We start from the raw sequence: 25,728 nt of genomic DNA, 5'->3' as shown, positions 1-25,728 counted from the left end.
CATTGGTTGCATCAGCTTGAATAGCCATGCATGTTCAGAAGAAGGAAGAACTGGTGGTATCTTCATCTTCTTCCAATCCAAGCTAAGTCAGTCGCAACAGAATACTCCCTAACAAGCTTATTGACATCATAACCCTTTTCACCATCTCCTCTCCTGAGATTCAAACTGGCAGCCCTACCCTACATGATGCAGGTATGCTAATTGCAGGGTCCAGATCACCACTCATATGGACAGCTAGGCTGTGCAGAAGACCAGTCAGAAAATCATGGTTGTACACTCATCAGGTGGATGCCACACATGGAATGAGCTGTGATTGGACATTGAAATGAGCTGCAATTGGCCATGGGAATGAGCTGCAATAAGCTATTCAAACTAGCCACATGCACAAATCACAATAAAACATAAAAACAACACTACCCATTTACAGTTGATCAGCTCAAGTTCAACAGTAACGACAACAATACCAAAACCATAATCTCAAAAACAAACCTCAGAACTTGCTTATTGGACAGGAGAATCAATTCCACGTGTGTTTCAGTTCAAGTTTCAACTACCCATATTCCCAAATCATAATAAAACATAAAAAGCACACTATCCACATTTCTTAATGGTGTTGACTCATCCACCATAAAAAGCACTTAATGCCTGAAAAGGAAAAGGCACTCATTGTTTTATGAAGAAAAGTGTAAGGAAGCATCAAACACATGCTAGTGTAAGGCTCAGACACCCATATTTCAAGGGTAATGAAGCGGAAAAACCATGCTTGATTCACAGATTGTACTTTTCCAGCTTAGACTGCAAGGCTCAAACACCCATATTTCAAGTCCATACAAGCCTGAGGAACAGCTTTATCAGATCATTTTTGCATCTTACTTCAGGTAGGTAGCAATAATCTCTCTACTGACTTTTGGAGTTTAAAATTCGGATCTCGGAGCACAGCCCAAACAACATCCTAACCCAACCCAATCTAAAATTCTGAATAAATAGATTGTAAGATTTCAGGTTTCCCAAAATTTGTGATATCGTTCACTCTAGTTTGAATGATAACTAGTACTTCACCATAGAAATAAATAGTCAAGTGAAAGGTAACAATGGAGGCATTTCACAAGTCAATCAGATCAACCAATATCTTACTTTAAAAGGGAGTCACGCCAGGATTTTTCCAAATGAAATACATATGACAAATCAAGATATTTCAATGTGGTACACTCGTCAATTTTACACTTGTTTGTAGATCTTCCTTGAGATGATCCTTTTAAATGCCACACCAACAAAATCTGGTTGAGGTTCATTTTCAGTTTACATATTCCAACTCAACAAATGCAACTGCAGCTACAAGATGTTAATTTCATAAATGAAAATAGAAAGACCCGGTTGACAACCGATTCCATACCCTTGTACAAGGCCAACTACAAACATTTTTTTGGAAAGATGATGATAGGTAGCATGCAGGTTTTTGACGTCATTAACTGTATCTTGCCCAATAGAAGAATATTGATGACTTGGAAAGAAGAAACACTGTGGAGCTCCACAATGAGTTCCCCAGTTATTAAACTTTCAAATCCAAAAGCAGCATATGCATGAAGTTGGCAATTATCATTAGTATAGTTTCCAGGAAGCTTTGTCAAAGAAATGTACTTACCAAAGATCTTTTTTCTTTTCTTTTTTTTCTTTTTTTTTTCTTTTTTTTTTTTTTGAGAGTACTTCAACTATTCTACCAGGCAGAGATTGTTTAATTGAGAAAGAAGCAATATTTGTGCTGATCATTCTATAATTAAAAAACAGACATCCCACATCAGCCATCTATTATGGATGACAAACAAACATCCCACATCGCCATTATAAAAAAATAAAAATAAAAATAAAAAAATGCTCTCAGTTGATTGGAGACACTGAACCTTGGTGTTATATGAAAAGTCCATGGAATAATCCAACACATCATGCTTTTGATCCCAATCTCCAAATTAGGGAACTGATAGCCACTCATTTTTCTGAAAAGCACAAAGAAATATGTGACAATCAAGAGCCTTTTTTGTAATTAAAACAAAAGAACTTTACTGATGTATCAAGTAATACTAACTTATAAGATCCAAGAACGCCAAAGCAAAAGGCAGGAAAATTAAGTGAAAAGACCAATGTAGACAACAAGCACTCTCCAAAGGGATGCCCATACATATAAGAACCATCAATCGAATAAACACAAATTCAATCATAGAAAACTGTGAAACAGTTTATACATCAATTATGCCACTGAGATCTACAAAAGCACATGCTTATGAACTAATAATTATAGGACAGGCAGTAAACCACAACATTCTCTAAAGAGAACTATTTATAAAATTAACATAAAATAACTCCTAGACCAGGAGAACAAGGGAAAGTAATGTTACGTAAGAGCCAAACCTTTTGCATCAAAGAGAAAAGCTTCAAGTTGCTTCTTGGAACACCATACGCCAGTATGCCTGAAATAAATCCAGATATCAGAATGTTGAATTTGATGATCACTCATTACCTTTTCTTTTTCCATTTTGCTTCTCTGATGAGGTGTATCTTTATACTTCATAGTCAGTTTCTTTGGCAATCCACATAAATAGGAACAAAATTGAGAAACATATATGCATGATCAGAGCATTTTATAAGAATGTAGTCTTGAACATCATCAAAAACAAGCTAGCTGCACTTGATAAAGACAGATGCAGAACAAACATGTAATCATCTTATTTCATTCTATAAATATTTTCTACTTATTTCCTTACTTGGACTGATGTAAAATCTCATTTACCTAATCTCTCAAAATAATTAGAAAGAAAGAACGAAAAAAAGAAAAATCTCATTTTCCTAATCCAAATTAAAATCAGAGATAGTGCCACTCCACTTTTGTTGGTAGTTGATGTCAAAGGAAATTAACTATGGCAGTTCCCCAAAACTACTCCATATCAGCAAAAAAGCTACAAAAAGACATGTATCCAAAAGCTAAATTCTCACAATACTAAATTAAGCCGGTAAATAGCAAAACTATGGCAATTCCACAAAACTAATCTATGCAGTAGTATTGTGGAATGCATATAACAAATAATTGAAAAACAAAATCAGAGATGATGCAGAAGCAGACCTCTTAAAATAAAAAGCACTAAAACCAGTCCCAATACTTTACAGATTGAGGTTTTGACAGGGATGGTTTTGAGGTTTCTGAAGGAGATGGGAGGGGGGTTGGGTGGGAGGCTGCCGGACAGGGGCTGCAATGGGTTTCGATCTATAGGGGTTTTGTGTTTTGAAAGGGGCTAGGTGCGGACATTGACGGGGGTTTTGACAGGGATAAGTTTGAGGTTTCGGAAGGAGATGGGGATTTTGACAGGGGTTGGGTGGGAGAAGTGCTTGGCGAGTTCTCTCGGGATGACGGGACGAATGGACGGCCGGATCTCCCTCGACGTAATGGTGGGTTTCTGTTCACAACCCCGAGTCGCGATGTAGTAATAACCTCGGTGAGACCGAGGTCGAATTCACGGTGACTAATCTGATATGTTTCTAAAAGTAATTAGAATTAAAGCCAGAAGAAGATCAAAATTATAAATCTGAAATAAAGGGAGTAATTGTAAATATTGTATATTGAAACTTGTGAATTTAAAGGTGGGACCTAAGGTGCCAAGGATCCACTTGCTACCTTACTTAATTCAAGATATTCAACTGGAATCAGAGTCTTATCTTATCCAATTGAAAATGAAGATGATCAAATTTCTGAATTTCTCATTGATCTAACATCAATAGAAGAAAATTATAAAGATTAGAAGGGATTCAATCACCCAACCATGCCCAAAATACTATATCAAACAATAGGATTTACCAATCCAATAATCTCAAATAAGAAAAGAAGATATTTAAAGCTATCGCAACGTCTATTATAATTTGAGTCACAACAAACCATAGAAAACTGAAAATCTTTCTTAAAATCAACTAGAAATCAATGAAGTTTAATACAAACATTAATCAAAGCAAAGTAAACATCTCAATCACGCTACAAGCTTCACCTCTTAGCCCTAACTAAGAAATTTAGCCAGCCGTAGACATGATTGAACTAAGAACTCTTAAATAAAACATAAAAACAACTAAGGAAAAATAAGAAAGACCTTTGGTGGCGGCTTTCCACCCTTTGGCTCCACTCCTCAAACCTTAGATGACACCTAGAAACGCCCTAAGGAATCCTATGTATAGTTGTGAAGCTCACACACCAACTCGGAATTTCCGCAATCCGATTGCGAAAGCATCTTAATTTACGCAGCCGCGTTATGCATCGGTCGGATCAAAGTTGAATCCGAAGTCAAGTCCGAATTTGGAAAGGATTCCTTTTCAGCAGTTGCCCGATTTCGGTCGGACTTAGCTGAGTTCGATCGGACCGAATTAATCTTCAGTCAAATTGAATTAACTCTTCTCAGTGCTAGAGCTTTTTGTGTACTTTTAGTCACACCGAATCCTCCCTTCGATCGGACAGAGCTGGGGTTCGGTCGAACCGAATTGTCCATTGGTCAAACCGAATTAGCTTCTGAAATCCATCGTTTATCGCTGGACTGTTTTGTGCAGGTTTGGTCAGACCAAACATGGGTTCGGTCGAACCGAACCTGTCTGTTTTCTGATGTGGATTCTGAAGTCTTTCAAGTCCTTTTTTTCAGCTTTTGTACTTAGTTTCCTTGAATCTTTAGTATGTGAATTCTTCATTATAGGTCTCTTAAGATCCATCATTTGCCTAGGTGACTCTTGAGCATTAAATCCATGCTTTTAGCATTCTAGCCTCTCAAATTCACCTTGCAACACAAACATGTATAAAATATACCTTTAAGTATTATCATGTTCATAAAACCAAAATATAAATAGGGGAGAATATGCAATATTTGACACTCAACGGTTTCTTGTTGTAGCGGGCCAGCCTCGACGATTCCTAGGCTAGCTTCTTGAAGATGTCATTGATGAAGCTGTTCATGATCCCCATGAGCTTGCTGGAGATCCCAATGTCAGGATGGACCTGCTTCAATACCTTGAAGATGTAGATCTTGTAAGTTTCAGTGTTCTTCTTCGATCTCTTCTTCTTCTTCTTCTTGTCTCTGGTCGATCATCCTTCCTTTGGAAGCCTCCTCTCTTCTTTTGGCTTCTTTTCTGCAGGAGCTTTCTTCGCCTTCTTCTCTTCCGCCGGCTTCTCTGCGGCGGGCTTCTTCTTTGTTGGCTTCTTGGCAAGATCGTGAATTTGAAGAAGGGTTTGGGAGAGTAGAGGAGAGCGATTGTTAATTAGTAGAAAAACGAGAGAAAATATGGTGCGCAGATAATTTTAGGACCGCTTGGGAGTGGTTTCAAACCATTTTTAATTAGGAACGGCCCTAATTTGTTTCTAAACCAAATATGTAGCTGTTCCTGGACCAAGGTTTTGGTGGTGTCACCACCAACTACACACCCATCCATCGTAGCTTTCTCATCACCTACACTCCACAGCTGAACCAAATATGTTCCTTCATCGCCCCATTCCATCACTTCTTGATTGCAAATGGTCCTCAACCAATCCCAATCATATCATTGTAGAAACTAATGAGGGAGGCTCCTGCCTCATAGACCTTAATCAAGACGATAACAACCCTCGCAAATCCTTCTTGACAAACAACGACAGTCATACATTATCCGTCGACTGGCATACAAACGGCGAATCCTTCCTTTCAGCCTATTCTGATGGGATCGTCAACCAATGGTTCATTGATCAACCAAACCCCAAATACACCTTCAGACACCCTACGCTTGTGACATGTGTCACTTGGAATCCCCAAGATCCGAACTGTTATGCCTCCACATGTCATGATGGCAACCTCTGCATCAGGGACATTCGTAATGGGAATGATGGGATTACCATCAAAGCTGATGACTCACGTCTCCTCTCTTGTGACTGGAACTGGCATGGGAAAAGCTGCATTGCTATTGCAACGTCAGACAGGAACCACATCAAGGTGTGAGACATCACACAGACCAACATACCCATTAAAATCTTGGAAATGATCCATACAGCTGGGTCTGCAGGGTGAAGTTCTTGTCTCACAGGGAGTACCAGTTCGCATCATCCTCAAATGATCATACAGTGGTACTGTGGGATTATGGGCTAGAGGATGAAGACATACGATTCACAAGGTACGAACCTCATAGGGCAGAAGTGATAGGTTTGGCTATGAGCAAGCTAGTCGAGGGTCAGTTGGCTAGCTATGGTGAAGATGGTTTAGTTTATGTGTGTCAATATGCACTGCCTGAGGTATGAAGGACTAAAATTCAAGATCTAGTTCTCGTTTCAGCAACAGCTGCTACATTTTCTCCTACTTGCACTACAAGAAAAAGATGCAGAGCCGTCGGTTAGGGTTACCCTTTACCGGCTGCCGGTAAAGGGACCGATAAAAAGAAAAAAAGGGGCGCCCTAATTCATTTGGCTCACCCGATCGACTCTCTCTCTTTTCTCCGGAGATGCAATCCTCGTCCCTTCTCGCTCTTACCATCTCTTTCTCTCTCGCAACCCCATGACCAGCGGCTCTCTCTCTCTCTCTCTCTCTCTCTCTCTCTCTCTCTGTAGCAACAGTGGTATTCTCCTCTTTCTCTTTTGTCCTCTTCTTCTTCTTTTTCTAATAGGCGTTCCAAATTAAAAATCTCTAATTGGGGGTTTTTTGAAATTTCAATTTCCTAATGGGGCTTTTTGAAATTTTAATCCCTAATTGGTATTTCTGATTTTGTAATCCCTTATTTTTGGACGAGCTCAATCCCAGCTTGGGATTTTGTATGGTTGATTATCATTTACTATGTCTGGAGGTGAGGAACTCGAAATTAAAAATCTGTAATTAGGGTTTTTTGGTTCTTATCATGGATAATGGATTGCTTATGATTCTAACAAATCACTTTCAACGGATGATCCTAACTATCCATCCATGGCATACAACTTAGATAAAAGATGGTCATAAAAAAACAGACGGCTAGCTTTCAAGTGGATAGGATCATCTAACCAGTATGATTCTTTCATGGTGTCCCCTAGGTTGTAAGTTTGAAACTATGGACAGTCTAGATTCATTCCTTGAAGACGGTTGCCTAAGCAGAAATTGTTGATGGCATTGTATGATGGCTGATGGATGGATTTTTATGATAGTGGTTGGTTTAGTTAGTTGATTTTGTCATAAGAAGTCAGATTTTCTATAGTTTAATTTTAGTTGTGAGAATTCGAATGCAATTTGTATATGTGTAGCTTTGACCCCACCTCAAAATGACCCAATCCAGAACCTGACTTGACCTGAATTCGAACATGAGGAAGGGGTGAGCCCTAGTATGATTAGTTGTGTAAAAGGGGTGAACCTGACTCGTAGGGCTGAACATTTCATTTTCCCTGGTGGATCTTGACGCTAACTATTCAGTGGCCTCTTTAGCTTTTGTGGGGATCTCACACCCTTTCTCTTTGTTTTGGAAACTCTATTTCCCTCTTTTAATTTAATAAATTAAGTTAGAAAACAAAAGATTATACATAATATAGTTATAAATGAAATTTGAAGTTGAATTTTATATATGAAATGATGAATCTTGTTACAAATCCTTGCGTGCATTGTATGCATTATGAATGATTTATGGAATGGTTTGAATGCCTTTTCTTTTGGAAACCTATTTGTTAATTTTTATATGTTTTGAATGAAGAAGTAAAGGTTTACCTTTTATAGTGTTGGATGGTTGGTGTAAGACTCGTAACCTAGCCTGTACCATTCCATAAACTTCTACGGTTCCCTCTAGTCGAGTTTCGGCGACTCGGGACGAGTAGATAGCATTGACGCATGCTCTTAAGTCACATCCTGTAAACCCGAGCCGACTCAAAATGAGACCTATGTCATTTTGACCGTGCCGTCGCCGCGGTTCCGACGATGCGTCTTGTGCGTCAATACGATGCTCAGATTATAAGATCCGGCCCGTGCATTATCTAGGCCGTTGATCGCTTGATTGTGGGACCCACCTATTCCTATTGTTGTACTTCCCTAGAAACATTAATTACTATGATGTCACCCTAGGGGTGACATCACCCTACCATACCACCTTACCTTCTCTTTTCCCCATAAGTCAAACTCATTAATTCCCATTACCTCACCATCCCTCTCTCCCATCACTCCCTTACATCATTTCTCTCTTTCACTTCTCTCCATTCCAAGCAATCCCTCCATGGAGCAACCCACGTCCATGGCTCCCATGAGAGAGCTAGTGTGGCCCACCTCCTTATCTCCCATCTCCACCATCCAATGATCATCTCCACCATTGAAATTGTTTCTTTGGGGCTCTATCATGCATTGGCGGAAGAAGGAAGAAGAGATCTCGAGGTGGGTGCTTCTTTCTCTCTCTTTTTCTCTCATTAATTTGGTATGATAATGTGGCCGTGTGGCCCATCTGGATGTACCCCACCTTGATGTATGTGATGTCCAAGCCATCCACCAAATGGACCCTACGGCCGTCCAAGCCATGTGGGCCCCACTTAACGGCAATTGGAAAACATAAATATAAGATTGACCCAAATCAAGTGGGCCATGTCCATGTGGACCCCACACGTGGGACCCACCTTCAACAATTAGTGCACACGGTCCGTCCAGCGTCGGACGTTTTTCACAAGTAGGAGCAATGCACTGTCTGCCAAAAAAAAAAAAAAGGAGAGGGGGGAGAACTTTTGGGGCAGGCTACTTATGTAGGCCCCACCTTGATGTAAAAATCGAATCCACACCATCCATTTCATTTCCAAGCCAATTTTACGCGTTGAGCCAAAGAATGAATCCAATCCGATTTTCTGGCGGGCCCTGGCGGGGGAAACAACTTTTTTTACCTTTAAGATCCATTAGGACCCACCTTGATGTCCCTACCCGCCAAAAACATACTGCATAGCGGACTCGTTTGATCCGTCTTAGGCCATGGAATCTAATGGACGGAGTGGATTCTCAAGACACGGGCCCCACATATGAAAAACCTCGAGAACAATAAAAAATAAAAATAAAAAAATAAAAAAACCACAAGGACACGCTGCTGTCAGCAGCAGCGTGCGTGGGTGCTGCTGGCGGACAAACGGGCTGGCCTCACGGCCTTAGTTGTGGGCCCCACTGTGATGCTTTTCGAACATCAACGCCATGCATTTGATGGGTCCCCTCGGACCAGGTGGTCTCCCCAAAAATCAGCCGTATACGGAACTCAGATGGGCCACACCATATAAAATCATGTGAAGATATGCCTAAAACATATAAAATCACTTGGTGGGGCCTACCTGAAATTTGGATGCAGATGAAACTTGTTTTGGACCCCTAATTTTGTGTGACACATACAATGGACGGAGTAGATCTGATTAATGTGGGTCCCACCTAGGATAAATAAATAAATATATGTATGTGGCATGCATTTGCTACTTGACGTCCAGAGGAGTCTGGACGTCTAACGTTAAACAGGGAGGCCCCCCTTGGCCCCAGTTGTGGACACTACCATGATGTATGTTCTACATCCATGCCGTTCATTTAATAGGTCCCCTTTTATGATGCGTTGGTTCCAAAAATCAGTCATAAAAAGTTCTCGAATGGCCCACACCATCACCTTTCATGCGGTGGTATGCCAAGCCACATGGAATCAACTGCTGGGGTCCACATGCAGCTTGGATCCACCTGAAACTCGGTTTGGACCCTTAAATTGGTGGGACACACATAATGAATGGGTTGGATTTGTGAACTACATCATGGTGGACCCCCAGGACCACATAACCATACCCAAAAAAAAGAATAAATTTGGTGGACAAATAAATATTACAGTGGGCCAAAGGCCCACGTGACCTTATGAACTGGTTGTATGGTAAGTAAACATTGCAGTGGGCCCCTGGCCCATGCGACTTTATCAACAGATTGGATGCAAGTAAACATTTCAGTGGGTCCCATGATCATGTGACCCTATCACAAGGTTGAAAAAATAATAATAATAATAATAATAATAAATAAATAAATACTGTAGTGGGCCCCAGGTCTGTATGACCTTATCAACAGGTTTGAATGGAAATAAACATTTTGGTGGGCCCCAGGTCTATAAGACCTTATCAACAGGTTGGATGCAAATAGATGTTATAGTGGCCCAAGTTGGATGATAAATAAATATTACAGTGGGCCCTAGGCCCATGTGACCCTATGACTAGTTTGGATGGAAGATAAACATCATGTTGGCCTCATTTTGGATGGACAGTATGTTGGGCCCTAGGTTGGGTGGAAAATAAACATTTTGGTGGGTCTTACTTAAGACTTATTTATGTATGTGTTGTGTCCACAACTGTGGACCTCCATCATGGAACATGTGACTTATCTATTCCTTCCATCCCTATGGGACCCACTATGATGCATGTGTTTCATCCAACCGTCCAACCATTTTTGGAAAATGATCCTTTTTTTTTTGGTTTGGGACGAAAATAAGTCAGATTTACTTATCAAGTGGACCATAGTGCACGGTGAGGATTGAACGGCTATCTTTGAAATCTTGAGACCCTATGATTAGATTAGATGGGAAATAAATGTTATGGCGGACCTTGAAAATTTTAGTAGTGGAAATCATTATCACCACTTATATTGAGTGTGACCCATTTAACATACATGGGGCCCATTGATGTGGCCAATTTGATGTATGTATGACCATGTTATGAGGCCTACTTTGATGTATGTTGTGGCCCATTTGTCAGGCCCACTTTGATGTATCTTTATCCATGCCATCCAGGGCAGGCACCCCATTATGATATATATATATCAGGGCCCATGGGTCGAGGCCCATTAGTGCTGCCTATTTGATACAACCCACTTGATGTGTACGAGGCCCATTAGGGCGGCCCATTGATGCAAGGCCTATTGTGACATGTATTAGGCCCATGACACGTGACCCATTTGATGTGTATAAGACCCATGGGTAGGGTCCACATATTATGTATTTGAAGCCCATGAGCAGAGCCCACCTGAGGTTTATATATGGGCCCCATTAATGTGGCCCACTTGTATTTGAGGCCCACGGGTTGCGGCCCATGGGTCGTGGCCCATTGTGATATATACTCGGCCCATACGTCGTGGCCCATTGAGATGTGTTTCCGACCCATTTAGTGAGGCCATTGTGAAATATTCCTACTCTTGTGATGAGGCCCATTGAGATGTATTTTTGGCTCATTGATGCGGCCCACTTGTTGAATTGAGGCCCATTGGTGTGGCGTGCGGCCCAATGTATCGACCCACCGTGATGTGTAGGTCCACGTGCTGTATGTGTAAGGCCCACCTGTGATGACTATTTGAGGCCCACTTGTTGGATATTTGGGCCCATCTTATGTTTGACTCTATGTGGACCACTCCTTGGGAGTAATGTTGGTTAAATGTCCACATTGCTGGGCAGTGATGGTTGGATGTCCACATTGTGACCCTTCCTTAGGCCTTATCAGGCCCATTCTCATCATTCTCTTAGTGGGTTAACCTAAATAAGTGGGCCCCATTTACCATGGACGGATGGCTCCATGCTACCAGATTTGATATAACCATGGTCGAGGGCTGATCTTTATATTATGATTGATCAGATGTTCATCTATGGACCCAGTCTTGTCTATGTGACCGGTCGTCGGTGTTGATTATCAAAGCTGATTGTCGGTGCTAATTATCGATGTAGATTATCGGTGTCGATTTGTCGAGGTCGATTGTATTGGCCGGTTCCGATTGTCGAGGCCGATTCTGAGTATCAAATTCGATTGCCATGGCCGATTGTCGAGACCTGCATGATGTATATGTGACCCGTAGTTGAGGGCCATTGTGATATGTATTAAGCCTATGATGCATGGTCCATTTAATGAATTCAAGACCCATGTGTAGGGCCCACATGTCCTGTGTTTGAGGCCTATGGGCAAGGCCCATTGTGATGTATTCATGGCCTATGGGCAAGGCCCATTGTGATATGTATTAGACCCATGAGCAGGGTCCACCTGTTGTGTATATGTGGCCTTTGAGTAAGACCCATTGTGTTGTATATTAGGCCCTTGTGTGAGGCCGTGGGCCCATTATATGTTTGACTCTATGTAGGCCATTCCTTGGGGGCAATGTTGGTTAAGTGTCCACATGGTCGAGGTCGATTATCGATGCTGGTTGTGGATACCGATTATGAGTATGTGACAGGATAGCATCATGATACATGCCCATACGCATCATCTGCATGTTTGTTATGAGAGGTGGTTGATCATTGCATATGTCATTGCGCATGTTGTTATGAGACTCACGATAGGTGGAGGTTATCTCACATGAGCACACGGTATGTGCAGGATCGATGCATGACGGATTGTATGACTCATGCATCTCGCATTATGATTATTATACGCCCTAGCGACATCAGTGTCGTAGCCTCCACGGACATATCGTGGATGGCCAAATAGGACACCGAAATGTTTGGTTCTAGCATACGGCGCCATAGATGTCCCCGGGTGAAAATTCCTAAACCTCCGTGGCCGGAGACGCCCAACGTCGAGACCGAGTGGATACATGAGCGCCCGAGTGCCAAATACCGGAGGCCGCGTCTCCCACCGTGTCGTGGTCGGTTGGGAGGGGGTGTGGCCTTACTCGCCCGAGGGTAGGGGGCAATACTAGGCCGAGTTTGACCAGCTCGTGAATGGGTCCGCTATCGACGTGCTTGGTAGTATTGGCGGACTATTGGCAAGGCGGATAGTGAGGTTTCTTATGCTCACTTGGGCTGCGGCCGGGAGAGCGGCAGTGCCATTTGGAGTGTACTAAACCCGGTGATGATCCCGAGATGTACGTACTGATATGTGGATTTAGTGAGCAGGAGTTGCATACTCATTCATACATTCATTCATTCACTATCTACTCGGGTTGGTGGTAAGCAACTAGTTGATACGTGTGCCTTCGTAATGGCCAGGATTTCGGTTGGGGCGCGCGACTAACCTGAGATCAGGAGTCTACCACATTGAGTCTGACTATCCAAATTTAGGTATGGGACTGGTTTGGATAGAAGTCTCTTGTGATGGACCCCATAGCCTGCGATACTACGTACTACCATCCCGACTTCACACTCCAGTATGGTCATTCCATCCGCACCGCATATTGCATTACATCCGCGGCATACGACATCTTGGGTTACTGTGTTTCTACATTTATATGGTTTAGATATGGCTGACGTGTTTGTGAACACATAAGGAATTATATACCCAATTGCATTTATATGGTTATATGGTCTAAGTACGACTGATGCTATTTGTGTTACTCATCAGAAATGTATATTGTATTGCATCCTCTACATTTGATATTTGGCTCTTTATGACTCCTCGTTTGCGTAGCTGTTATATATTGCGTATATATCGATTGGCTCATGGACTTGTTCATATTTCCACTTACTCTGTTATCGTATGATCTATGATCTTGTGAGTATTTCTGTTTACTCAGATAATTCATGATCTTGCTAGTATCTTTGCTTATTCCGATATTGTACGGTTTATGGATTACCAGTACTTCCAGTTTGTATGATAATGGCATTGTATCGAATACTTGGCACTTACCTTGTGCACACACTTACACCACCCTCTAAGCTTTCTATAAGCTTATGCACGATAGATGCGTGCAGGTGTTTTTAGGTTGCAGCAGCGTTGAGCTTGGAGCGTGCAGTTGTATTCTGGAGCTTTGATTTCGATTTATGTATTTCCCTTTCAGCATTGTATTCAAATGATTATATTAGTGGATATGTGATGATGATGTTGCCTTTATGATTTGGGTATACTTGTGGTTATGCTTATTACGAGATAAATGTACATTGGCAAAAAAAAAAAAAATCCTCCTTGTAGGATCCCAGGATCGGAATCTGGCTTGTGAACGCTAGGATCCGAGAATGGGGTACTACGGAGGCTGTCAGCACCAGATTCGGCAATCGGGATTTCTATGAATCCGATTTCCGGGTTTGGGGTGTGACAGTTGGCTTAATGTATTTTTATCACCATTAAATTTGGTTTTTCTTATTTGCATACTAACACAATTTAAATTGTCAAAATTGAGGTCAATTCATGACATAGATGATAATACATTGGAGCATCAAGCAGTTTCTCAATTAGGTCGAAGGTTAGACTTTGATATTGAAATGAATGATCAAGAAGAAAGAAGTAGACGATGAAGAAGCAAAACAAGATGTACTGGTTAATATGGATGAGATGTTAGGTGAAGAACCAAAACTTAGAATGGAGTTTACTTCTGACGATAGTGCATATGAGTTTTGCAATAGGTATTTTGCAAAAATAGGGTTTAGTGTTCGAAAGTCATGGGTGAAAAAAATCAGATAAGGGTGTCCTATTGTAATACCCCATACTTTTTCGTACTTGGGTGCTACCGAGTAACACAACTTAGTATAAGTACAAACCTAGCTTAAACGAATATTCATGTGCATATATTCCAATTTAAATCCGACCATTGAAAATAGTCCCCATCCATATATCAAGCTATCCATCTGTTATTCTTTAAGATGGACCATCAAGTCATTAGAAAAACCCATTCTTAGGATTTTAATTTAATTGATAAACAAATCTAACCGACCGTCGTAGTTTTAAAGTTATGGATTACGAGATCCACCATTCATCATGTCCATAACACCCTATTGATCAATTCATTATTTGATCATGTAGTTTGACCACCTAATTATGAAGACTACCCTTAAGAATCCATCTAAACTAGATTGGAAACCTTGATAACCTTTGAGGGTTAGATTTGGGTGCAATGTGGCCATCAGATCGACGATAATCCATAACTAAACACCCATATCTAAAAGAATGGCCCACAACCCTCAATCTACCAGTTCACCACTTAACCATCACCATTGAATCATCTAGCCATTGAGATTATTGTCCATTCCCACCCAAGCAAGTCCAAAGGACCCGTTGGATTGGAATAGATTAAAATTAGAGGAAACACCGCTGTTAGTTCGTTAGACAACGGTCGTTTCATCATAGAAATTGAGTCATGGGGCCCACCTAAACCTTGGATCTGCCTCATCTTCAATCCCATATCCTAAAGAGGTCTTGAAAAAATGAACCAATGGACTGGATTCATCAAAGACATCACAATGGGCCTCACATCTAGGGTGCGTGTACAAAGTCTGTGCACAGCCGCGGAGCACCAAACCAAAAGGCATGTTCAAACCATGTTTGACCCGTGCCTAATGAGGAAGTTCCTCTCCCTCCTTTCTCGCCCAACAACAGCTCGAACAGACGACGTCCGTTGGGATGCTCGGACCACCATCATCCCACATCAGGATGATCCGAACTGTCCATCTGATAGAGCATCCCCGGAAGAGCAAAGCCACGTCGTTCGTGCGGGTTCATGCACACGGGTGTTGTGGAATTGCGTGCGGTCGAGAGTTTCCGAAAACGGAAACTTCCGTGCGACAGGCTGGCGATCCATGAGGGGTGTCTGTCGTGATCTGAATCGTCCAAACAGGTCCATCTTAACCATCAGTAGCTTCACGCGGATTAGGGCTCCCATGGAAAACCAACACCAAAAATATCTCGGCTGCTTGTTTCTAGAAGCCAGACAACTGTCGAAATCCAGTCCGTTCCTTCTCATCCAACGGTGCTGAGAAAGTCTAAGACGCAATAAAAGGGCAACGAAGATCAAACACCAGTGCCGCTTCTCCTCTTATTGCAACAACCCTAGAGACCCGCCGTTTTCTTCTCCTTCCGAATCCACTGACTAAAGCTTCATCGAGCTTTGATCTGACATGTCCCGAAGCTCCCTATAGCTGAACCAGACCGCACACAAGCAGTGGAATGAAGATCAATCTATCGAGTCTCGATTCGCCATTGGAGCCGCACCATCTTCCCCGCTGCACTAAACCGATTCAGACTCAGTACGAGTGCGTATTGTTCGGACTCTCTTTGTCTGAAGGTGCCCCTGGTGTTGGAGGAAGGGAGAAGAAAGAGGAGGAGGAGGAGGAGGAGGAGGAGAGAGAGAGAGAGAGAGAGAGAGCAGGTCGTTGCTGCACTCCCATCAACTGCGAGAGCATTGTTGCTGCCACACTGAGCTGGGCCGACTCAGTAGCTGAGATCTGGCCCGACAGAGTTACTAGAACGAGTCCAGCCACAGTTTGGTCCAGCTAGAGAGTGAGAGTAAGAAAGAAAAGGAAGAGAGGAAGAAGAGAGAGAGTGGGTGCCTTACTGCACCAGCTCGAACCGAGCCGAGTCGCTGGGTCGAGTTGTGTGAGTCAGGGCTGCTGTCCGTCTGAGTTGGGCGTGGGTTTGGTCCAGTCCATACTTTTGGGAAGTCTAGGGAGAGAAGAGAAGCAGGAAGAAAAGAGGAAGAAGATGAAGAGAAGTACGTGGAGGGAGAGTCACTGAGTCGACTAGGTTTGAGACTGTTTTAAACTGTCAACTCGTTGCTGACTCACTGCGCATGAATCGGGGCAAGTTGTTGGGTGAGTTTTGGGCCTGGTAACCTCGTTGGACATGCCGGAGGTGAAGAGAGAGAGAGAGAGAGAGAGAGAGAGAGAGAGAGAGAGAGAGAACATAAGGAGGTGAAGAAAAAGAGAGAAAATAGAGAGAAAGAGAGAAAGGGAGCTTGGGTCATGGGCAGTTGTCGGGTCAGAAAGACTGGACACATCCAATCTGAGTTGTGTTTGGGTTGCCAGTTGGGTGGTTGGACGAGTAAAGAAGAAGTAGGGGGGGGGGGGGGGGGTGTGAGCAAGGAAAAGAAGGAGAGAAGAGGAGCGGAGTTGATACTTGTTGCCAAGTCGACTTGGCTGAAACTCGCTGAGTTGAGCTGCTCAAGTTGGGAAAAAATCAAGCTCGTGGGTCGAACAAAGTCGATGTAGGTGAGTCAACATTTTCTTCCCAAGGTAGACTTGTTTTGATATATTCATAATTATTACCACACTTATTATTGGGATTGCTAATACTATATATGATTAGACATTAGTAGATTATTTATGCTATAACTAGCTATTATAAACAAAATTGTAATTATCAAATAGTAGTATTTTATTTAACTCTCTTAAATAGTATCCTTAGCAGTAGATCATAGTATTTATTATCATCATAATGATTATTATTACTATGTTAGCTAATACTATTTATAACACTAAAGTTAGTACTTATTTTTTAATTATTAAATTAACATTGTAATTTATTGTACACCAACTACAATTAAAATCCTAGAATCTAAGTCTAGGACTAAACTTTAGGATGAAAACCTAGTTCTACATCAAAATCCTAAAAATAAGTAATCCAAGCCCTCGGTCATATTAATCTTGACCATAGATACTTTGTAGAACATTGATCTCACGTACAGCTTCACAATTCATGGTAGGATTCGATTCTAAGGGTGCACGTGCTTCCTAACAACATTAGTTGGTGATTTGACTCATGAGGTGATGATTTCTTCCCCTTAAGCTTTCCACTTTCCTATTAGTTTAAGTGATAGTTTCTGTTTTAATTACAGTTGATAATTAATATCTCTATTACTTGCGCTAGTTGTCGAATTTGATCTCTAACTTATATGCTCAACGTTTATCCTATATAAACATATATATGTTGCACTTGTATACCTTCTCATGCTTATGGATTACTTGTGGATTGCTTATGGAACTTAAAATGGTAGCTTTATTAGTGGGAAACCCTACTTGTATATGTACATCCATACTTGGGATATAACTTGACTGATTGTGATTATAATGGGCCCCCGACCTAGTGGCCATTTTACTTAAGTTGTTGTAGACTTACCATCTTGCGAATCCCTGTGCCCTTTGTGGCTTGATATGATATCTGTTCTTTGTGCATTTGATATGATATCTGCCCTTTGCGTCTTTGATGTGATAATTACCCTTTGTGGCTTTGATGTGATATCCGCCCTTAGCGCATTTGATATGATATTTGTCCTTTGCGCCTTTGATGTGATAATTACTCTTTGCGGCTTTGATATAATATTTGTCATTTACGACTTCGATATGATATTTGTCCTATGTGGCTTTCATTTGATATTTGCCCTAAGTGGCTTGATGAATTATTCCTGTATATGTATGCGATGGTAAGATCCACTTGTGGCACTATATTGGCTACTAGTTGATGAAGTTACCATTACACATCCTAATGTTGGAGTCTCATGAGTCGGGGATGGTGGGAATAGGACACTATGCCCAAGCTGTCGGCCTATGCTAGGTGACAAACCCCCCGTAATGACCTATGAGCTTTCTTAAATTAGCTGGTTATAATCGGAATAATAATGGATTGGCTAATCATGCATTCATAGCATACGAGCAATGACGGGTGGCTAATTCTGGATGCTATAGCACATGCCCGTAGATCTAAGAGTAGTATTGTTTCGTTAGCTCTCAAACCATCGACTATCGACCCATGTACGTGATGTACGATGACTTGGTCATTATGCTTGTACGTGAAGTGCTACGCTGGTGACCAGCCATATGCATGGGTGACGAGCCCAAGTCCAACTGCATGAGCATCCCCAGGTCGATGTGCATTCACGCATTAATACATTTAAACAAGATTACATCATGTATTGTTTTTGATGCCTTATTTCTTTAAACTATGCTTGACTAATGCGGCAGTGTGTAATCTTGAGAAAAATTCACACTGAGATAGTCATTCATTCATCGAATATATAACCGTACAGGTAGTACATGTGGTTTAAATGATATTCATGTTTGAATTGATGAGGAGCATGGTACAATTGTCAATGATGGATGGTTATAATTGTCAAGAGAAGTTGCGCCATGTTGCGGCTTGAGTTTATATGCATTTTATTATTTCTCATGTGTTAAATCTTGTAATTCATGTAGTTGTTAACATAGATATATTGGTTCGTATAAATCATTTTGGGTAGCCGCTCTTACATTTTGAATGTATATACAATTTCTTTTATGCTCGATTTGTTTCTATTCCGCCTAAATGCTCACTCTGAAAAAGAAAAAGAAAATATATATGGAATTTGGTTATCTTTAAAAGTTAACACTCGGATTTTTGAAAAACGAGTCATATACTCAGGTTCTGAAAACCCAGGGCGTTACACCTACTTAAGAGGAATTTTTTTTGCTCTAAAGAAGGTTTAAGAAAAAACGATTATTATTAATAGTTATTAAAAGCTTGGATTTGAGATGGAAACCAACCAACTCAAAACTAGCAACCATGATAAGTCAATTAGGTTGTCCAATGACTCAGTCAAGCCAAAACTAAATTTCCCTGACCCAGTCAATGATTAAGCTAATGAGTTTAGAAATACTGAATTTAGAAGTACAGATTGTTGTCATTTTTCCTCACTGACTGTTTTCTTTTACTACATTCACAGTGGAATTGGCAGACAATCCCCATAGGATCAGTCTTCTTGGTTTTCCTACTAGTTGCCAAATACAATGTAAGTTTTTTCTATTTGCTTCATATTCCTTGGACTCCATGCTTGTGGAAGGTTTCCTTCTTACATGACTCAAAAGTGTTACAGGGGAAGAAGAAGAAGAGCCTTTTCTGGGTGCCCGCGATCGCCCCTTTGATCTTTGTTATTCTCTTGACCTTTTTCGTGTATATTACACATGCAGAAAAGCATGGTGTTAAAATTGTAAGTTTCCGAACTTTGTAGAGTTAACATCTCTACTTTATCTAATATTAGTCAAGTACTAATAGTGCTGCAAATGTCTAAAAGGTGAAAGACATACAAAAGGGTATAAATCCGTCATCCTTGGACCAAATTCATTTCAGTGGTGAATTTGCTGCGAAGGGTTTCAGAATTGGTGTAGTGGCTGGTATGATAGCATTAACGGTATGCCTACTCCACTCACTTAAAGAATCCTAATTTTTAAGACATGCTGCCCGCAAACATCCATCTGCAAATGCAAGACAAGCACTCACACGCATGTGAGATTCGGGCCCTTCATAAGGTAGGCCCCAAGGTGAATGTCCCCTATTCCAAAAATCAGGGCGCCAGTCCATCCACAGGGTGGCTGCGCATGTATATTGAATGAGGAACATTTGATTTTCTAACCATCCATTGTTTCATACATGTGTGGGCCACCAAGTGAGTGGACTGGACTGACTTTGGGCTTGGGAATATTCACCATTGAGCCCACTGGATGAATGGTCTGGATCTCACACTGGAGTTCTCAGATTGGTTCATATAAATGCACAGCCACACCCACTTGTTACTATTTATAGGGAGATTGAAATTGCTTGTATTTGATATAAATTTCCATTTTCAATATTGTTATCCATATGGTTGTTAATGAGTTGGGCTTGGGTTGCCTTTGGCGTGGATTTTGAACTGATTGGATGTCCCTATCTGGCTGGCCCTATTCAAAATTTCGATTTTGCTAAGCCCAAGCTTTGCCCATTGACAGTTGTAGTTATCCAACTGTGTACGTTTCATTTATCTGTTTTTTTCTTTTTGCTGATTATGGACCAGAACAAGCTGAAGGTCCTATTGTCCTTGTCTTAGCACCTACCAGGAAATTTTTGAGTTTCGAATCCCTAATTAGGGATTTGAGTGTCGATTCCCTAATTGAAATCATTGAAAACATTAATTGATCTTTTATTGAAAAGTAACTTTTAGTGTAAGCAGTTTTCTCACTATGATTTTCGGCCTATAGTCTATCCACATGTGGATGGGCAAGCTTCCATATATGAGTGGGAGCAGCAAACTGCTATTTTAGATCTATTTCTTATGACATTAATTTGTTTTGTTTCATCTATATATTGATAGTTAGCTTATCATGTGAGTAGGAGTAGCAAACCTTTATATTAAAAAACATTCGAATTTGTTTGAAGTTGGCCTATCCTTTGAAGCTGATATTGGATTAAAATAGTAACTTCGTATCTCAAGCTTAAAAGTTGGTTTATGCTAGTAATATTTCAACCAAATCTAAATGGGAGTTCCTCACCATCCAATATTTACACCATTATTTTCATAGAAAATTTATGTATTTTTTCCTAACGGTCATTTGTAGGACATTGATTAGTGGATTAGGATCTGTAGTAGACTTGATCAAATATTATTCTGCATCTCCAAACTACACCCCCACTTGCATGGAATGCTCACAGAAGGATGCTTCAATCAAATGGACAGGAACTTATAAATCCTCCTATTTTATCCTCATCTAATTTTAAAGTAAGTAGATGCTTCAATTGATTTTATAGTTTTTAAGCAAACAAATTCTAGCATGTAAATTACAGTTTTTTTTCCTCACAGGAGAGGCTGTGATGACCCACACTTGCGAAGTGACATTAAGGATGTGGAGAATAGTAGCATGGGAGTCCATTTTTAACAGTTTCTTTTATCACGATCCTTTTTTCCTCAATGATGGTAAGATGTTTTGATGACGTAATTTTCAAATTGCAGCACGAGGACATATATAGCTTTTGCTACCTATCTTTTGACATGCTATAATGTGCTATTATTCATTATTATACCAACTTAAACAATTTAAGTAATATCTGATTTATTTTCCTGTGTGTATGTCGGCATGTAATATGCTTGTTTAAAGCTAAAACAAGAAACAATTTCTTTACAGTGTAGGCCTAGCAAGGCTCCTTCCAGTCTTTTCCTTTTTTAGGTGTCAGACATTGTATGACTGAGAGTTTTTGACATTGAGCTCGGATTTTCATCTACACATTCGGTGCCCATGGTACAAAAATGTGGTTGGTACGACATTCCTAGTGTTGATGGAAAATACTCCAACAGTCACATTGTGACCATTCTTCTTGTGGGCCTTTCAAATGCTCTAGTAGTCACATTGTGACCATTCTTCTTATGGCCTTTTCTCCACTGAAAGTGTAGACTGTCGGCATTGGGGAGTTCACTTGGGTGCATGATCAAAGCTGTCAATTAGATGCAAGCCACAATCTAGCTTCTACTGCACAAAATTCAGCTAAGTCTAACTTTGATCATTTGATAGGCTATAAAAGTAGATTAAATGCCTAAGGTGCAAGAACAAAGCTTTCCATTAGAGGTGGGCATCGAGCCGAGTCGAGTCGATGTGGGCCAAGCTCGGCTCAACTTGTCCATGCTATATTCGAGTTCAAGCTCGAGCTCGAGCTCGGCCTCGAGCTCAACATTGAAGCTTGGCTTGTTTGCCAAAGCTGTCGAGTCGAGCTAGTGGTTCGAGTCGAGTCGAGTCAAGTTTATCTCGAGTCGAGCTCAAGCTTGTTGGGTGAGAGAGTAATGGATTCTTTTCTTGATCCTCCTCCATTGATGAAAAATTCAAAAATCTTAGGAGAAACAAAGCAAAACCCAATGAAAAAACCAAATAAAGCTTCGAATCGGATGAGGAAACCTATAAGTACCGATCTGTTCTTGATCTTCTTGCACCAGCAAAAATCCAGGTACTAAAAAAGAAACAGAGCAGAACATAGATCAGAAATCCAAGTAAAGAGCTCTAGCCAATCAAATCATTGGATTTCCTTAAAGCTCTAACAAATCTAAGAAGAACCCGTCTCAGATTTCTTAGGTTTCTCGCCCAAGAAGTAGCTTTCAAGAGATTAAAATCATACTATTGTGGAGTTGAAATCAAAAGAAGAAATTAAAAAATTCCACCAGATGGGTTATAAGAAAAGTAAGGTAGAGACTCTCTCTCTTGAAAATAATATACTTATTAATTGAGTCGAGTTGAGCTCGAGTTCGAGCTTCGAGTTGAGTCGAGTTGAAATGCCCCATGGTTGAACTTGGCCCGAACTCAACTCGAGCTACAAAAAATTAGCTTGACTCAGCCTGAGTCGGCCATTCAAGCCGAGTCAATCCGAGCTGACTTGAGCCGAGTCAAGCGAGTTATTCGAGCTAGCTCAACTCGTGAACAGCCCTACTTTCCATAAAGTAACCTACGTTGCCTAAAACTTCTGGCGAAAAAGTGAAGTTGTTTCACACCTTAAGCGGACCTGTTTCAAAACAAATGTATATCTATAAATTTGTATTATCCTATTGTGCCCCATTGAGGAATGAAACTTGTGTTTTGCTTAAGAAGATATAATCACTATTGCCCTCCTCTGTTCGTAGTGGGAAGGTTAATGCTCTGCCTACATCTATGGGCCATCAAATTGCATTTAAATCACATTACCAAAACCAATACACTTCCTTAAATTGCTCTACTTGGCACTTTTTTTTTAGTTCTGTTCATCCCTGAAGACGAAGGAAGGCTTGAAAATGAGTAATAGAAGTTTGCTTAGGATTTAATATCTAAACGATTTTCCTGAAGAAAAGTTACCAAGTGAGACAGGTGAACTAAATCACCTGAGAAGGATATCCACAACTCAACCAGATAAGTAACCTCAAGACTATAAGATGTGTAAGGGCTGGCAATTAGACTTACGGTTGCCTAGCAAATCTAACATATCTAAGAAAATTAGGAATAAATTTAAGAGTCAGAAGCATATTTTGAGGTGTTGTATGAATCAGTTACCAAATTGGACTGCGTCTAGTCTTTGTCTGTGTTGTTGTATCGGCTGATAAAGAATTCCTCTGTCAGTGACTTTTTCACATCTTCTGAAGTTATGTAAGTTGTATTTGCATGGAAAGTTAGAGAAGCTAACTGAGTGTTGTGAATTTCCAACAAACCTCTCCAAGCCTACCCTGGAATGATCCCATTTGGAATTCGGCCCATCACTTTTCAGGTTGTAGTGTGAACGGTAGCACATCACTTTTCAGGTTTCAATAGAGAAGCTATGTTGGCACCTATGAGGTAACTTGATATATATAATAGTTGATTTGTATTAATGTATCGATGTTTGGATGTAATATACCTTTTCAAAGTAGAATCAATTTTCCCAAGTCCAAACTCAGGATCGACCAGTGCTTGACGAGAGAGTTTCTATACATGGCAATGATCAAAGTTTCTCTCAGGTACAGCTTGGAGTACCCTGGCTCAAAGAACAGGCTACTCTGATAATGTGATGGACCATCCATGAACATTGAATGTGGGCCATCAATTTCGATTGTTTATGTCTAAGACATCTGATATGCACTCAGCCTGATTCCTGAACCAAGGTATAATAAGTTTTAGGTGAGCTTACCAGCTTCCCTAGACAATTGATGTATATTTTTAACCCTCTATTTGTAGGATATTGATTGAGGGATTAGGAGCTTCAAGCTGTAAGAATTTTGGAGCATCTTCCATCCGAGGGAGGGCCTATAAGACCAATAGTTTGGATCTTCCAACTGTGGCCCCAGCTGCACGGACTGCAACACTTGGACACTTATAACCAACCGTTTTATTCTTATATTGTTAAATAAGTATATGCTTCAAATTTATTTCATCTGTGGAGGTCTATTTAATTCACTTATAGATAGGTGCAGATGTTGCATGATTAAAATCATGTTCCTTTTTCTCTCTTAGGGAGGAGGATGGTGCAACAATGTTACAACTTGCCTCTCATGAAAAGAAAACCATTTGGGTTCATCCAAGAAGACTGGGTTTGATGTCTACTTCTCCATGGCTAGGGGGAATGCCACTTTGCCTGCTATGGAAATGACCAAGTGCTTTGACATCAACTAGTAAGCCATTGTTATTAAGGTGTCTCTTGCTTGATTTTATACATTAAGGATAAGTCATCATATTCAATTTGTAATATGCTCCAAGTGTACGAGTGTACATGGATCCTGGCCATTTAAGTCCACAAGAATAGGATACCATTAGTGCCATTGTTAAGGCTAGGTATTTATTGGAAGCCATGCTATGGGATTTTTGCAGTTTGGATCTTCTGAACATTTTTAATTTTAAGTATTTTTGCAGTAACTACCCCTTATCAATCGTTCTGGTTGGCGTTGGTGATGGACCTTGGTGATAACCTCTCCAACCAGCAAAGAGACAAAACCCTGCTCCAAGACTGAAGGAAAGCACACAATCCCATAGCTAGAGGTTGCCACCAAGCCTACATTAAACATAAGAGCAACACAAGAAGCTCCCAGCAGGCATTGACTTGGATGCAGACCAAATTAAAAGAAAAGATCCCCCTGCAGCTTGAATTCCGAAAGCGCTGAGCCAACACTATAGATACCTACCCGTGCACCATCACTCCTGCAAAACATGGCCACAAACAAGCCACAGCGGGAAATCCTAGGATTTTCTGAATCTGACCACTCCAGCCCAGAAGATAAGATTATCTGCTGCATTGAGGGCCTGAACCTACAGAAAGACTCCGAAATACTAGTTTTGATGCCTTCTACTGCTACACAGCTCACCAAAGATCGACAGAAGAAACCAGTCCCTTGGAAACAATGGCAATCATTGGCAACATAGAGATCATTGACATTAACCAAGGTACGTTAGCTACATAGACTGGTGTAAATAATTTTTTTTAAAAAAATAAGAAATAAACTAGGATACATGAGGGTCACCTTCTTTTTTTTTTTTACTTGTTGATAAGAAAGATTTGCTCTATGGCTACGAAATATCGGTAGCCATGACTTCTATGGCTACGAATTTAATCCGTAGAATGGCATTAAAAACTATGACACCAATAGCTATGGTCGCGTTGTGGACTATAACCGTAGTCCTATCTTTAGCTATGGATTTTATCCATAGCCTCTAACCATTTTTTTGGTATTGCAGCAAAAACTTATGATTTAGAGGCATCTAGCAAAACCGTCGGTAAAGGTCCTTGACCGCCAATAACACCTTTACCGACACTTACCTGACTGTCGGTAAAGCCTTTACCGGTGGTTTTCTGGGCCTTTACCGGCTTTGTTTTCTTGT

General features: G+C 40.8%; 2 protein-coding genes and 1 long non-coding RNA gene across 5 annotated transcripts; 2 read left to right on the top strand and 1 right to left on the bottom strand.

Annotated features, from left to right (window-relative positions):
• Window positions 1-623: 623 nt before the first annotated feature.
• LOC131219234 (uncharacterized) lies at window positions 624-2,843 on the bottom strand. The gene is made up of 4 exons (XM_058214284.1): window positions 2,404-2,843; window positions 2,081-2,153; window positions 1,899-1,991; window positions 624-645 (listed from the first exon to the last, which is right to left on the bottom strand). The coding sequence occupies exons 1-4, from the start codon at window positions 2,561-2,563 to the stop codon at window positions 639-641; spliced, it is 333 nt and encodes a 110-aa protein (XP_058070267.1). The 5' UTR covers window positions 2,564-2,843; the 3' UTR covers window positions 624-638.
• A 2,643-nt stretch (window positions 2,844-5,486) lies between these two features.
• Window positions 5,487-5,984, top strand: LOC131218130 (peroxisome biogenesis protein 7-like). The gene has a single exon (XM_058212812.1). The coding sequence runs from the start codon at window positions 5,487-5,489 to the stop codon at window positions 5,982-5,984; it is 498 nt and encodes a 165-aa protein (XP_058068795.1).
• Window positions 5,985-19,120: 13,136 nt separating this feature from the next.
• Window positions 19,121-25,324, top strand: LOC131219233 (uncharacterized). 3 transcript variants are annotated; one of them, XR_009158066.1, is made up of 6 exons: window positions 19,121-19,610; window positions 19,695-19,811; window positions 21,234-21,347; window positions 23,877-24,020; window positions 24,094-24,527; window positions 24,766-25,324. It is a non-coding gene; the product is annotated as an uncharacterized LOC131219233 (long non-coding RNA). The 3 variants fall into 3 exon arrangements; XR_009158067.1 differs by lacking the exons at window positions 23,877-24,020; window positions 24,094-24,527; window positions 24,766-25,324 and having other exon boundaries at window positions 19,327-19,610; window positions 21,234-21,492; XR_009158068.1 differs by lacking the exons at window positions 21,234-21,347; window positions 23,877-24,020; window positions 24,094-24,527; window positions 24,766-25,324 and adding an exon at window positions 20,451-20,467 and having other exon boundaries at window positions 19,328-19,610.
• Window positions 25,325-25,728: the final 404 nt, after the last annotated feature.

The sequence above is a fragment of the Magnolia sinica genome, chromosome 11 (assembly GCF_029962835.1).
Source record: "Magnolia sinica isolate HGM2019 chromosome 11, MsV1, whole genome shotgun sequence".
In the NCBI taxonomy this organism is placed as follows: Eukaryota; Viridiplantae; Streptophyta; class Magnoliopsida; order Magnoliales; family Magnoliaceae; genus Magnolia; species Magnolia sinica.
Note: the sequence above shows the minus strand (reverse complement) of the source record. Positions and strands in the feature narration are given on the sequence as shown.

What these genes read in the sequence shown, in the direction of transcription:
- LOC131219234 (XM_058214284.1), bottom strand. Translation starts at nt 2,563, where the DNA reads ATGAAGTATAAAGATACACCTCATCAGAGAAGCAAAATGGAAAAAGAA. An exon ending in TTTTCTCTTTGATGCAAAAG is followed by an intron (nt 2,154 to 2,403) that starts GTTTGGCTCTTA and finishes ATCCCTTTGGAG; the next exon opens with AGTGCTTGTTGTCTACATTG. An exon ending in GGCGTTCTTGGATCTTATAA is followed by an intron (nt 1,992 to 2,080) that starts GTTAGTATTACT and finishes TGTGCTTTTCAG; the next exon opens with AAAAATGAGTGGCTATCAGT.
- LOC131218130 (XM_058212812.1), top strand. Translation starts at nt 5,487, where the DNA reads ATGTTCCTTCATCGCCCCATTCCATCACTTCTTGATTGCAAATGGTCC.